A 13,682-nucleotide genomic window follows, 5' to 3' on the forward strand; every position below is an offset into this window, starting at 1 on the left:
CAAATGCTTCACTGCTTTTCGGAGGTTTGAGAGGTACAGGATTTTGGTGTAAAAATAGCTCAACTTCTCCGCATTCTCCTCCTCTATTCCGTTTATGATTGCCACTCCGTCCGTGCGGCCGACCGTGGAGACAACTTTTTAGCGGAATGTCGTTCGCTCGTGTTCGTCCCTGTGCCGGTCGCTGTTCTTTTGCCTAGTCGGCGGGTCTGGTTCGATCGGAAATGAGGCCGTCCTCGTTTGTAACCACAGGATAGCATTTACTACCCTTTCCCACCAGCCCGGTATCCGTAGGACGGACAACTATTTTTAGTCTTCCTTTTGGATCTCATATTTTTGTGTGGCTGTGTGTCTGGTGTCTGCCTCGGCTGGCTAGAAAACAGCGCAAAGCTCCTCGGTGTAGTATCCAATCCCCAGTTTAGCCACACCGAGCTTTGGGGATGAATGGGACGAGGCGAGTGTGTAGTTACACATAGTTTTCGCCATTCTTTCCTAGCTGAAAATGGTAGAATTGCTGTCGGGTTTGGATGTGTTTTTTTTTGTCCTGAAGTCTAGGTTTGCAAAATAATGTTGCGGAAATGCGGAAGAGAAATTGGTGACGCTTTGACTGTTCACTCGCTCACCCTAGTTTATGCCTTTGCACTTCGTACAATTTTCTCAGGTTTTTCGAAAGAAAAACCTCACTCTGCATACCGTCGGTTAGTCTGGTGCTGGTCAGGCGTCGCTAAAACCATGCCAGACCGGGAGTTCCGACAAACAAAAGTTGGAAGCATAATTGGTCATACAGTTTTCCGTTTCGGGGCACACACACACATACACACACACTCGAGACCATGAAAAGGGGCATTTTGTCCTGTCGAAGTGATGCTGCATTCCAGTGTATTCAGCTCGCTGGAGCTTTCATTTGCATAGGGATGCAATAAATTCCATCCCCTTTTTCGCACACCCACTGCTGGGGCTCTGCTCGTCCGGTCGATGCTTTATGGTGTTTCATAATGCTTTGTCGTTGATATTGAATAATTTCTCAAACTATATCGCTACAGGCGTGCGTCTGTGTGTTTGCTCGCTCGCTTACCTCGAACCCTCGAAGGCTCGGTGTTGATTTATCATACTGACCGGGGTGCAGCAGTTTGGGGTTTGCCGTAGTGTAAAAATAAAGTTCAAAGTTCAATCTGGAATTAGCATACGGATTGGTACGAATTGCGGGGCGGGCGTAAAGGATGTCGTCCATGGGCCGGAACAGATTTGCTCTCGGAATCGATTTCGATTCGAATTGTTCAAAGTTTTGAGCGCTTCTGTTAGGGGGTGGATTTATGGGTTCTGGTTCGATGTGGGTTCAGGGCAGGTCGTACGTTTGATGGTTTATAGTGTCTTTCATTATGCTCTAATGTAGGCCATACTTCGAACCAATCGGGTCAAGTTTCAAGCGCTTCGCGGGAAGCTAAAGGTGGTAAAGTTGTGTAGACCCTGAACAGTATGTTACGGTATTTGTGCTTACTATTTGCATGGTTGTTTTCTGAATAGAATTTCTAATATGCTGAAACTCTATTTCAACTTTATTAATTATTTATTTATTTTTGTATGACGGCTCCAGGCCGTATTGTCAGCACCGCTTGTTATTACTACGTTATAAACAAAACAAAAAATGTACAAAAATGTCTAAAGGCATTTGCTCTCTGTCGTTTGCCTTATCTCGGGCATGCTCGGTTGTGGATGAGTGGTGCTGGTGATGATGGTGGTGATGACGATATTGGTAGATAATGGTTCGATACTATTGCTGAGGCTATTGTATCGATGATGGTTGCTTACGTACTATTTATGGCTGTATTTGCCTGCGTACAGTGTTCTCCAGTGCAGTCCAGCAGTGACATTCCATGCTCAATCTAGTTAGGGTCTAATGTAAGGAGGATCGGCAAGTTCTATCTCACAGCTGCGACTTTACTACTCTCGAGACTGAACCCGCCAAACACTCCGAACCTAAAGCCATCGCTGGTAATCTCGTTGTGTCCAAGCTGGACTGGAGTAGAGAACACTGTACTGTAAATAGCGCCTGCCTCCCTTTTACGGCAGTGTTGGAATTGCCCTCGAGTGCTGTTGCATTGGATCACCTGTGGCACTCCAAAAAAAAAAACACTTAAGACAAAGACAACACAACATTTAACAAAAAAGAAATGGTGGAATACGAATAAGGATTGAAAGGATACTAAGGATGCGGGATCATAGGACAAGATCGTTGTCTCTGGCGAATCGGTAGATGAGCTTCATGTAGGGGAGGTCACTGGTAGTCAACACCTCTCTTATTTCTTTATCCGGTCGTCTACCGATATTCTAGACTGCTCTCAACAAGGATGGTCTTGCGGTTTCAAACTCCACGCAGGACCACAGAAGGTGATCCACATCGTGGAGAGGAGAAAACGCCCGAGTTCATCCGCCTCCCACATGCTTTGCCAGCGAGACAGGAAAAGTTGCTGTGGCAAACGAAGGAATTCCTGGGCCGAGTTAGGTTGATCGTAAAAAGCACCTTCTTGGGCGCCTGTTTGGCCAGTGAGTCAGCCTCAGCTCGTTGCCAGGAATTCCACAATGAGAAGTGACCCATTTTAGGGAGATCCTAAACGCCTTATCGAACATTGAGCCAAGCAGTGAGAAAATCCTGACTCTTCGTAGAACAGCCTTTGCAGATCTCAGAGCTTCAATAGCACTAAGGCTATCAGTGAAGATATAGTACTGGTTCGAGGGTGTCGCTGCTATCATGAATAGTGCTTAAAATATTGCGGCTAGCTGTGCGGTGTAAACACTACATGGCTGCCTCAATTTTAGAAAAGCTTCAGCGGACTCGCTAAAAACACCGAAGCCAGTGGCCTCCTCAGAGGATGATCCATCAGTTTAGCACTGACTTATTTGGTCTAAATGTGTGGTTATGGTTGTTCATGAAAATGCACTGAACTACCCTCGGGCGAAGATGGTCTTAATTTCTTCGCGCAACCAAAAATGTTTTGTTAAAATGGAACTGTAGTTCTCAGGAAGGGCAGCACGATTTAATGCCTGTGGAGCGCTAGGATGCACATCTGCTCAAATCTAATTGTTGATTTTTGTTCGACAAACACGACAAGACGGCTTGCATTAAAAGTCCGTTTCTATGGAGAGTAGGCAGAATATTAGCCTCGAAACTAGTGACGGGATCTCCGGAGTGGATCAATGAATGACGTATAAAAGCCGGAGTACACTACGGAAAAAATCCGGAGTAGTGTGAACTTTACTTTAGGGATCTAACGCTCCCTTGCTCTGATGCTTTCTGATTCTTCTTTTATCTCGTTTTCTTCTTTGCGCCTCCTAACAGGGAGTTGGGATCCTTATAAAGCTTCCAACAGATACATTTATATTCTAATTTTCCACCACAACGATGGGGTTCTCCTGGTCACCAGAAGGCAGAGAGAAAAAATATCGGCAGCAATGACATTTGGAGCAAATGTCATTCACAGCAAATGATTCCGTAGTGCACGCCGGAGTTGAATCCGGAACTAAAATCGAATATGACTTCGGATTAATCGGGATTTGACTCCGGACTCTTCGGAGAGTAAACTCCGGATTTACTCTGGAGTAGTCTGGAGTAATAACTCTGGTTTATCTTCGGAGTTCCTCCTGAGAGTAGTCTGGAGTAATTACTCCGTAGTGGTCCGGAGTAATTCCGAATTAATTACTTATGGAATGCCTCGGAATCGAATTAGTACAACTCCGGGAAAAAGAGGATTTATTCATCACTACTCGAAATGTCAAAATACATATAAAAAAACTCTTTTATTAGGTTAGTCTTTTTAGTCATTCAGTATCGAGCTGACATTTATTTTTATGATTGTTTATTTCTTTTACTATTAATAAATACTTTTATGGATTGTTCAATTAATTCTTTTCCTTTCATTGATGTTGATGTATCCTTGTCCACAGATCAGTTTCTGTATGGATTGCGATCCTTTCTCTATTACATTATTACAGTTTCTGTATCCTTCTTTTCGACTTCCGTTTCCAACGCAATCAGTGTCATGTTCAAACCGCACCGGTCCTCACCGTATTGACCTTCTGGCGCTTTTGGCTTCTATCTTGCGTTTTTGTTTTGCTTCCTACCTCTTGGCGCTTATTTTATTTTCATGCTTGTTCAATTCTTATTGCAGTACAACATGCAGCAACCGAGATATAGTCCGGCACCGCCGCCCCCGGTTACGATACGTCCCCAGATGGCCCCGAGACATCAGGCAGTACCGAACGTAAGTGTGCGCTTTTGAACGTTTCATATTCTCTCCTATTATTAGCCTGTGTGTCCTGCGGTTTTGCTAGGACAATCCGCCGCGTGCAAGCTTTGCAAACGCTTGCCTACGTTGCTTTCGTTTCGCAATCCATTCTAGCTGCAGATGTCAGTGTCAGTTTTTGTTTTTTTCTTTATGCTGATCATTCGAAAAAAAATTGTTGGTGAACCAGTGCAAAATGTAAAAGAATTTTCCTCAAGTCGAAGGTCCTTGCACGTGAATACACACACATGCAGGTGGTGGAAGCACAGGACTTCAGTAACTGTCAAAACAGTTTCGCCTCAGCCCGATGCTTAGCCGAGAAGGAGTGAGTAATGTGAGTGTGTGTATGAAGGGAGTTTATGTGTGTTACGCTTTGGAACCAGACGTCGAAAATGTTGTATTTTCCTCTTACCTTTAACCACTATCACCGCTCACGATGGTGAGCGCGGGTTGCCTTGTGGGCATGTGAAAATACCGCGAGAAATTCTTTCGACAGAAATTCTTTGGCCCCTGGAGAAGCTTTCGAGATTCCTGTCGGCGAACTTTGAAGGGTGGCGGTTTCTGCGAAACGTTGGAGCTAATGTGATGGAAAAGGTGTGCTTGTAGTGCGCTTGTTTTAATTAAATTAATAGAGTAAACATGAAACGAGTTAGAATGGACGGGTGGTCTTCTTCTCATTGCTTTAACAACCTAGCAGGTCCCGGCGGCCATCAAATGGCCTACTAGACTATCTGATAGCACGTAGTTGGATAGTGAGTCCTCACTACGGAGGAATGGTCCGGATGTGATTTTAACACCTGTCCTACCGCGTTAAAACCGGCATCGAAGTAATCATACCACCGGACGGTCGCTAACGGACTGTTAGCAAGCAATATTTTTTGGTAATTTGAATTTGGACAAGTTAAGACACGAGGAAAGCCTTACAGACATTAATGAATAAAATGTTATGTAACTTTTTTTTAATTTATTCTCTGTGGTATAGGCTCGATTTCTCGATGGCCGGCGTGACCTTTAGAGATCGTTAAGCCAAGAAGAAGAAGAAAAAGAAGAAGAATAAAAAGAAGAAGAAGAACGAACTAATTTTTAAAAAAATTTGTAACACGTCTGGAAAGTCCGCTGATGTAGACAAATCAATATTTTCAATCACACTTTTACTGTAAGAAAATGCAGCCAAAAACCGCAGGTACAATGAGAGATGTAAATCTGTAAAATAATTATCCTCCCGGCAGCCATTATTGCCATTTGCTATTAATACCAAGCATATTAGAACGCTAGAAAGACACACCACAAGCCACAGAACCTGCAGTAGATTGGCTAAAGCACGTGCAAGTGGTAGTAGTAAGGCTTTGTGGGTACAAAATTCATTACAAGCTTATCCAGCAACATACAGGATGCACTGATAATGACTTAAGCATGATGATGGTGAATGTTCCCCCGTGGTACGACGATATCTAACACCGCCATAAACCTCCGTCCAGACAGGACAAATGGGAGAGTGAGATAGTGGACCTTTGTTTTTTTGTTAGGAGCATAGATGACTGCGGATGAAGTACGTGTCCGTTGGACACCTTCTTGTATGGGGTGGTGTCGACGAAAGCATGGAAATGTATTTCGCAATGTCTCCCAGCAAGATTGGTTTGGCGATGCCATACTGAGGCTGAGAAGTGAATTTCTAGAACGGTGTGCATCCGACAACGATGACCACATTGTCCGGAATGTTACAAGGCTTAAAAATGTAATACCGGACGACAGCCGAATGCTCGAAATGGGAAATGGTGCCTGATGATGGGCGATTTCGGACCGCGCGTCGCTTGGTTGGTGGTGTCCCATGACCACATCCATATCGCCCGGCAAGTGATACTGAATGCTGTAAATGCATTTCCAACAGCCCCTTCGTGTCGGCTCGTGTAGTCGTGCATATCTTCGGCTGATTCCATGGGGCCCGTGTACGTTCGGAAGCACATTCTTTTCGCATTGCACTTTCTACATGATTTTGCCATATTGCAGAAAAGTATCTTTCCGTTCCTGGAGCTGCGGTGGAGTGGATATACTCCGATTTGCCTGATTTGAATACGCAACGGCACTTACTGGAGGGCGTTGGGACACGATGACCGGGACTGTCCGGATTAGGGACCGGCGGTGTGCCTTCGGTTCTAAATTTGGACGCACGGGTGTCTAGATACCCGCACTCTAGAAGCTATATCGTCAACTGGTCGCAACGGGTATGCGCATTCCTCTGTGCACCACACAACGTGACCATTGTATGCAATTACATCCTCGATCGTAGTGTTTTTTGTTCGTTTGTCCGCTACACTATTTCGGTCAAAATTCTCTTGCGAATCAGATTGGTCGATAGCTTTTCTTCGAAGACTCGAACTGCAACTTCACCGGTTCACCGGAAACACGTTTTGTTTACGTTCTGGGATGAGTGGGAGTTTCCGTGTGCATTTTTTGGTGCTGTTTGTCGTACCGTATCCAGGTTGTTGGCCTAAAAGCTTCCGACTAATTGGTTGGACTTGTCGGGCCGCCGCGTGAAGGTTGCGGTCTCAGGGATTTATTTGGATGCCGAGTTTTGAGTTACCTTTTTTCGGAGCTTTTCCATCGAGAGAGCATCAGAAAGCTGTTGTTTTTTTTTACATATGATTGCGAGAAAACTAGTACGATGCATAAAAATCGTTTGGTATCATTCGGTATGAAAAGCGAGGAAGACTACTGCAAAATGTCTGTGTACCAGCTGGCCAATTACTGCTGAGTTACGGAGAGGACCTTCCGCACGTGGCGTACTTCACCCTGCCAAGGTTTCATACAATATCGCATCGCTATAAATGACTCTCGGTACGTGGTCTGGGATGTAGCTGAAAGATTAGTGTTGAAATTATAGTAATAGAAGTATTCATGTCCAGCTCCTAGTTCTCGCAGCTGGGCAGAGCCTTTTTTGGGGAAAAAGCACCGAAATGGTTCGGCTAATCCCCGTCACTTGCTGCTAATGGCACGGTCTGGTGGCCTTAAAATAAGCACGTTTTGTTGCAATGAATTTATTGGACATGAAAATTTGGTTGAGTTCGGGGATTGGTACAAAGCCCGCGATGCAATGAGTTCGCTCGTGTACCGGGCGTGGTGTGATAGGAAAATCTGGTTACGAAACAATTACTTGGCAATGATTGTGGTTTGATTTTGAAGTATAAAGTTTATTCAATTCAAAATTCGTAGCATAATCCATGCATTACGTTTTACAGTTTTACAGGCTGCAAAACGAGATACTTTTAACGTAGAAATAAAATTCCTACATCAAACGAATGGTTTTTTATTGTTCTTTTATCACAAAATTTAAGAAAATTTTATTTCTTCATGTAAGGATGATTTTAAGCAATTTTCTTGTGATACCTCTCATAATCTGCTGTACTACAAGGTTTATCCACTTTAGCTGGCTGTTTTTTGCAATAATATGCATATTATATGCAATAATATGCAGTTGGCAAATCTGGCCAGAGCTTATTTGGGCCTTTATGAGCTTTATTAAAAAGCAAAACACACTTTTCTAGGCACTGTTCTTCATAAACTGTTGAGTTCTCAGATTGATTTTTTATAAAAATCAGTGTTTTGGGCCCCAATAGCTACCATAACATTAGTTTGCGGGCAAATTTGTTATCAAAAACAAACTTATATTTGTTGGGAACATCGCCCCGAACTGTAGCGATGTAAAATAAAAATCTTCTGGTCAGAATTCTGCTTCCAATCTCTTTTTATGTACGTTTCGTCATCCAAAATTATGCTTCAGAGTTCTGTTTGGTTGCTTTGAGGCACGAAAAGAGCGGTAGTCTTCACTCGATCCGATTCTTCTGACGGTACTTATGCTGTACCGTACTATTGCTACAATATCCCCATCCGAATGTCCAACGCTAGTCTGTAACGTTTTCAACATCTTCCAGTTCAGCTGACGATCTGCTGTTCCTGAACAATGATTTTGTTTAACCATTCTAGCCACGTTGCCGAAACCGTTTCAAAACATTAGGCAGGAGAAGACGCGTTTTTTAAGGGAATTTTGATATTTTTCTCCTGGATGAAGTTGAATTTTCTAAGTGGGTGTGCACAATTATTGGTCTACGTTGCAGCTCCATCGTTAATAACAACTGGAACAAGCACGACAATGTCCAAAACCACTCCATAAGAGGGAAGAGTGGTCCAATACCTACTCATAGGTGTCAAAAATTACATATAGCACTACTGGGGGCTGTACTATACATAAGATAGAGTGACCAAATTCTAAATTAACAGTATTTTAAGATGAGGTCGCATGTTGAGCATGGACTTTGTTGATGAGTTACCAGCAGGTTTTTTTTTCATTATTCTATAAATGTTACTACCTGATTTACTATCCTAATCCGTTAAAACTAGCCCTGCTGTACTTTGTGTCAGAAATCATGCGCAACGTTTTGTTAAGCATGAGCCTGGAGTCTGCGGAGGTGAGTCCTTCGCACATGAGTCCCAAACTGATGCCGCATACGTTACTGCTGGCAAGATAATTCCCTTGAAAAATGACTATTTTATTTGGCATTGATTGTTGGGATCTACGGCAGATCAATGGATAGAGACATTCCAAAACGAAATGTCCTTTTTTCTAGGATGGTTTCAATATGCCCTCTGAACAGCATTTTGTAATCTATCGTAAGACACAGATATCTAATAGACGTAGCCCACGGCACGGTTGTTCCATGTAATTATACTCCCGAACTCGAAGGTGATGTAAGGCTTCTTTTTAAACAATGGGGAAAACCCATTGTTTGTGTTTTTGAAGGATTCATCCAAATTTTCCAAGTCCACGCCATAGTTAAGAAAAAAAATCAAGACACTGCTGCAATCTGCTTCTCAACTCCACCAGACTCTCCTTCCACGAACCGTAATGGCAGTGTCGTCTGAGAATACAAACAGCTGACCATCGCAAGGTAGAGACGTGACATCCGTCGTGTACAGATTGTACAACAGCTGAACCAGAAGACTTCCCTTGGGAGACGCTCGCTGAGGCGTTTGATTTTGATCATTATATCGGTTGCTTAGAATAGTTTGGCAATAACAATTTCGGATGGATAATTTGAAAAAGGAACACATTTTTTTCATTCATTGACTCATTTTTTTATGTAGGAATAGCACAGGCTTATAATGACGAGATATTGGACGGATTGTGAAAAGTCTTCGCATTGGTCAGATCGGAAATGAAATCGGAAATCATGAGATCTTTGGATGAGGCACGGCGGGTTTCCCTTACTGACCACCCTGCTCGTAACCACCCTTGCCAATGTTCTTGACGACAGCCTCAAATCCGTTCTTGCCATCGGCATGATACTTGACAACGCGCATCGAACCGTCCGGTTCCTGCAGGGTGTACTCTCCCTTCACAACGTCACCGTCCCGAACTTCCCACTGGCTCTTGTGATCACCGGTGTGATAGTCCTTAACTCCGTACTCGAACTTGTACTTCGGGTAGGCATAGTAGTCCTTGCCCTCGTAACCGCCCTCGAATCCGCCACCAATTCCACCTCCAATACCGCCTCCAATACCGCCTCCGATGCCACCTTCAAATCCACCCTGCACGCAAACAAGAACCAAACTTAGAAGTCTTAAGAAATTCGAGAGACGTATTGTTTTATCGGTTGTATTTATTTTACCTGTCCACCGCCGATACCGCCACCGCCGAAGTACTTGTACGGGATGTGCTTGACTTCGCTCACAAATCCGTGATGTTCGTAGGCCAAAGCGACACCAACCAGTGCCAACGAGATCAGCAAAATCTTCTGCATTTTGGTAGAATTTGATTTGAAGTTGAAGTTGCGGGAAGGAATTTGCTTTACTTGTGGTTAGACTAACTGCCGCAGGCTAAGTGATGCATTCTCAGCAGCGAGGGATGGGTTTATATACCGACCAACCGTTACGCCGCTGGCCTTGAGCATTCGGAGTGTGTGTCCTAGCTGGTTGGTGTTTATGAAAGAACCTCAAGCCTCCGAACGGATATGTGCGATACGCCACCCCCGAAACAGGGCGTTCTTCTTTCCGTTTGTGCACGCGAAACTTGAAAGGGAGGTATCGATGGTTCGAACTATGTTACTGCAAGTGCAACACCTTTATTTTGTACGCCCTTAGGTGGTTTAATTCGTACAGCAGTTCTACTAGGTGTGAAACGATTGCACATGCGAATGGGCCGAAGACATTCAAAACCGCACCGTAACTGCTCAGTGAACCGTTTGACCGATCGATGATGGGCGCGAAAGTAGCCTAAAGAAGGTGAAAAGTTATGTCTATTTGCTATTGTCTATTTTCTAGGTTTTTTTTTTCTATTTGACCTTGGGTAAAGTGTTTGGAATGTAAATCGTTTGAAGGAATGTGCTATCACAGAAACAACTGTGATGAAGTTGGCGATTGAATAGGCTAGTATAAATAGGCAAGAATTTGACCACATACTGTATCAGTTTCAGTTTAGCATTCTTGTAGTTCAGTTCACAATCCATTCCTAAAAAAACCCTCTTCAAACATGTGCAAGTTAGCATTGGTCGTCCTGGCTTTGGCAGGAGTTGCCTTAGCCTACGAACATCACGGATACGTCAGCGAAGTTAAGCACATCCCGTACAAATACTACGGCGGACAGGTAGTTGTTGTTGAACGCAGCCGGGTAGGAGGATTAAAATCGATGAAAACTTAATTTATTCCATTATCAGGAGGGTGGTCTGGAAGGTGGAATTGGTGGCGGATTCGAGGGTGGTTACGAGGGCAAGGACTACTATGCCTACCCGAAGTACAAGTTCGAGTACGGAGTTAAGGACTATCACACCGGTGATCACAAGAGCCAGTGGGAAGTTCGGGACGGTGATGTCGTGAAGGGAGAGTACACTCTGGATGAACCGGACGGTTCCACCCGTATCGTGAAGTACCACGCCGATAGCAAGAACGGATTTGAGGCTGTCGTCAAGAACATTGGCAAGGGAGGTCTGGAGCAGGAGGGTGGTTCGATTGGTGGAGGACAGGGAGGAATCGGTGGTGGTTATGGAGGATACGGCTACAGCTACAGCAAGCTGAAGAAGTTCAACTAAATGAGCCTAGTTGGAAAGGATAATGAATCGTTCGTGGATGAGTAGTTTAATGAATATCAAATAAATAATATGCAAGTTATGAGCCGTGTTTTAATTTCTTACTTAAGCTCTCACTTGACGGGTACTCTTGTTGAGCAGTTTAATTTTTATTATTTACTAATTTTGTAATTTTTACTATAATTTGAATATGTTCATATTCAAATTATAGTCGAAGTGACTTGTACACTCATTAAATCGACGCGTCATTGCACTCACTTTATTCAAAACAAAGTTGTTTACTCGGCTACCTCCCCAAGGTATTCCCGAACAAGCTTTCCTTATGGAGGGTTGTTCCCACACTGCGTGGTTTTTCAACAAAGAACTCATGTATAACTACTAAAAATTAAGTATAGCAACGGCAACGCTAGTTTTCTTTCGATGCATACACCGCTTCTGATATCTTCGTCCTTCACTGACGCGTGCACGCTTAGCGTCCCGAAGTGATGTCCTCTAAAAGCGAGGCTTCTTCCGCTGGGGTAAGCGACCGCCTCCTATCGGTGTTAGCTTGAGAAAACTCGCGGACTATGTGCGTTTTTCCAACTCTCCGATTTCTCCTCCTCTCTCGCACATTGGCCCTACGATTCCTCCTGGAGCGAATCAAACCCGCCTTGTTGACCTGTGTGATGTCTAGCAAGACCTCCTTTTCGATCTCCTTGGCGAAGAGAGCAGCCACACTATCCTGCCCAACCTCGTCGTTCTCTGTTAAGGCAGCATTCGTCCTCCCGCTTACTATCGCTTTCTCGTCCCGCCATAGCTGCTGATGCACCGTGATGATCGACTTTGCAGCGCGTTGTATGCGATCCCACCACGCTGGACTCTCAAGCAATTTCATTGATAAATTGTCTGAGTGGACTGGAACAATTGTCGCCGGATGTCGTCAAACACTGGACACTCAAACGTGACATGGGCCACTGACTCGACCAAGCCTATGCACTGTGGACACGCAGGGGAAGTAGTGAAGTCGCACACGTGCAGATACTCACGGAAAAATCCATGTCCGGTGAGTATTTGGGAGAGGTAGAAATCCATCTCCCCATGTTTCTGCCCCATCCACTGATGCAGGTCCGGAATCATTGTGTGATCTCATGCAATGTACCGTTCCGCTGGCACTCCTGGATCGTGGCCATTCGTTCCGACATCCGGATCTCTTTCCTGCTGATTTCTGTGTCAGCTAAAAGCCTCCTGTGGCATCTTGCGTCCTCCGCCACTATTAAGCAATACGGCACCAGGTCTCGTACGAGACCGAGCGGAACGAGATGCCCCGTGCCAGCGGGCTTTGCACCTGCGCCAGCTTCCTTTGGCACCACTGCAGGTCTGTTGCTTCAGTCCATATGGGTGAGGCGTATTCCTCATCACCGAGGTAACCACTGAAACCACACGGAGGGCCTTGTCCACGGCCGCCTTCACGTGTGCTTTCCACGAAAGATGTTCGTGGATCCCAGGAAGCGTATGGACCGTTTGGTGAGGCACACCACCTCTCCGACACCTCTAGCCATAACCCCGACGCAGACTCGACACCAAGACCGGCTCGGTCTTAAGCGGAGCAAGTTGAAGATGGGGCCCACGTAGCCAAGCCATAATCACGGCATTCTTTGCCGTTCTGTTCCCGCGACCAATAATTTCTTCGAGGTGATGGACAAATGTTAGTTTTTTATCCGATACTACATCTTGGTCGCGCATTTGGTCAGTTCGCGTCAAAACTTGTCCGTTGATGACATAGTCGTATTTAATTTGTGTATTAGAACGCATAAACGATACCGCATAACACTTATTAACGCACAGTTCAAGTAAGTTTGTTGTGCACCAACTGTTGAAACGCAATACAACATTCTTTAGCATCCTGCAGTTGTCAATTGTCTTATAAATATTTTCTATTACTACTTTAAGCATGGATTTTATAGAGTAATAAGGAGAAAAGATAGACGCTCGGCACTGTGGCTGCAAAATTTTAAAACATTCTTTTCTTGCTGTTTTAGCACTTTTGTCTTCTTTTTTTATTATTTGACTGTAAAAGGTCTTGGCCTGCCACTACTGGCTTCTATTGATTTGATTATTACCGTAGCTGAATAGCGAGTCTTGTGGACCGTGGAGACGATCAGGACTTATACAATTACAGGCCTAAATAAAATAAACGAATAAACAATAAATAAACAATAAACAAACAAAATGTGAGTATCTTACTTCAGAAAGCCAAGGATGCTTATTCGGTTCCTTTTCTAATGAAATGTTTTCGGGCGGCAACGTTTCTTCCAAAATATTTAAACACTTGGTAAATGCCACTGAGAAT

At 44.3% G+C, this 13,682-nt stretch overlaps 3 protein-coding genes across 7 annotated transcripts in view; 2 read left to right on the forward strand and 1 right to left on the reverse strand.

Annotated features, from left to right (window-relative positions):
* LOC126561999 (protein alan shepard) overlaps positions 1 to 13,682 on the forward strand; it is a 416,355-nt gene that overhangs the window by 223,302 nt on the left and 179,371 nt on the right. For 3 of the 5 annotated variants that reach the window (XM_050218402.1, XM_050218404.1, XM_050218406.1), the window contains exon 2: positions 4,164 to 4,256. The exons of 1 other annotated variant lie outside the window; for it this stretch is intronic. In XM_050218402.1, the coding sequence (XP_050074359.1) occupies positions 4,170 to 4,256 (87 nt within the window). In that variant the 5' untranslated portion in view covers positions 4,164 to 4,169. Of the gene's footprint in view, positions 1 to 4,162; positions 4,257 to 13,682 lie in introns of all 5 variants that reach the window. One more of the 5 variants, XM_050218403.1, reaches the window with a different exon arrangement.
* LOC126563696 (adult-specific cuticular protein ACP-20-like) lies at positions 9,537 to 10,072 on the reverse strand. Its single transcript, XM_050220340.1, has 2 exons — positions 9,941 to 10,072; positions 9,537 to 9,860 (listed from the first exon to the last, which is right to left on the reverse strand). Exons 1-2 carry the CDS (start codon positions 10,070 to 10,072, stop codon positions 9,537 to 9,539), a joined length of 456 nt encoding a protein of 151 aa, XP_050076297.1.
* On the forward strand, positions 10,801 to 11,357 carry LOC126563694 (cuticle protein 19-like). Its single transcript, XM_050220337.1, has 2 exons — positions 10,801 to 10,938; positions 10,985 to 11,357. Exons 1-2 carry the CDS (start codon positions 10,801 to 10,803, stop codon positions 11,354 to 11,356), a joined length of 510 nt encoding a protein of 169 aa, XP_050076294.1. The 3' UTR covers position 11,357.

The sequence above is a fragment of the Anopheles maculipalpis genome, chromosome 3RL, assembly GCF_943734695.1.
Source record: "Anopheles maculipalpis chromosome 3RL, idAnoMacuDA_375_x, whole genome shotgun sequence".
NCBI classification, from domain to species: Eukaryota; Metazoa; Arthropoda; class Insecta; order Diptera; family Culicidae; genus Anopheles; species Anopheles maculipalpis.

Bases quoted from the DNA above. Each gene is read 5' to 3' on its own strand.
- LOC126563696 (XM_050220340.1), bottom strand. From the start codon at position 10,072: ATGCAGAAGATTTTGCTGATCTCGTTGGCACTGGTTGGTGTCGCTTTG. The intron at 9,861-9,940 runs GTAAAATAAATA...GTTTGCGTGCAG, and splicing joins GCGGTATCGGCGGTGGACAG to GGTGGATTTGAAGGTGGCAT.
- LOC126563694 (XM_050220337.1), top strand. From the start codon at position 10,801: ATGTGCAAGTTAGCATTGGTCGTCCTGGCTTTGGCAGGAGTTGCCTTA. The intron at 10,939-10,984 runs GTAGGAGGATTA...TTCCATTATCAG, and splicing joins TTGTTGTTGAACGCAGCCGG to GAGGGTGGTCTGGAAGGTGG.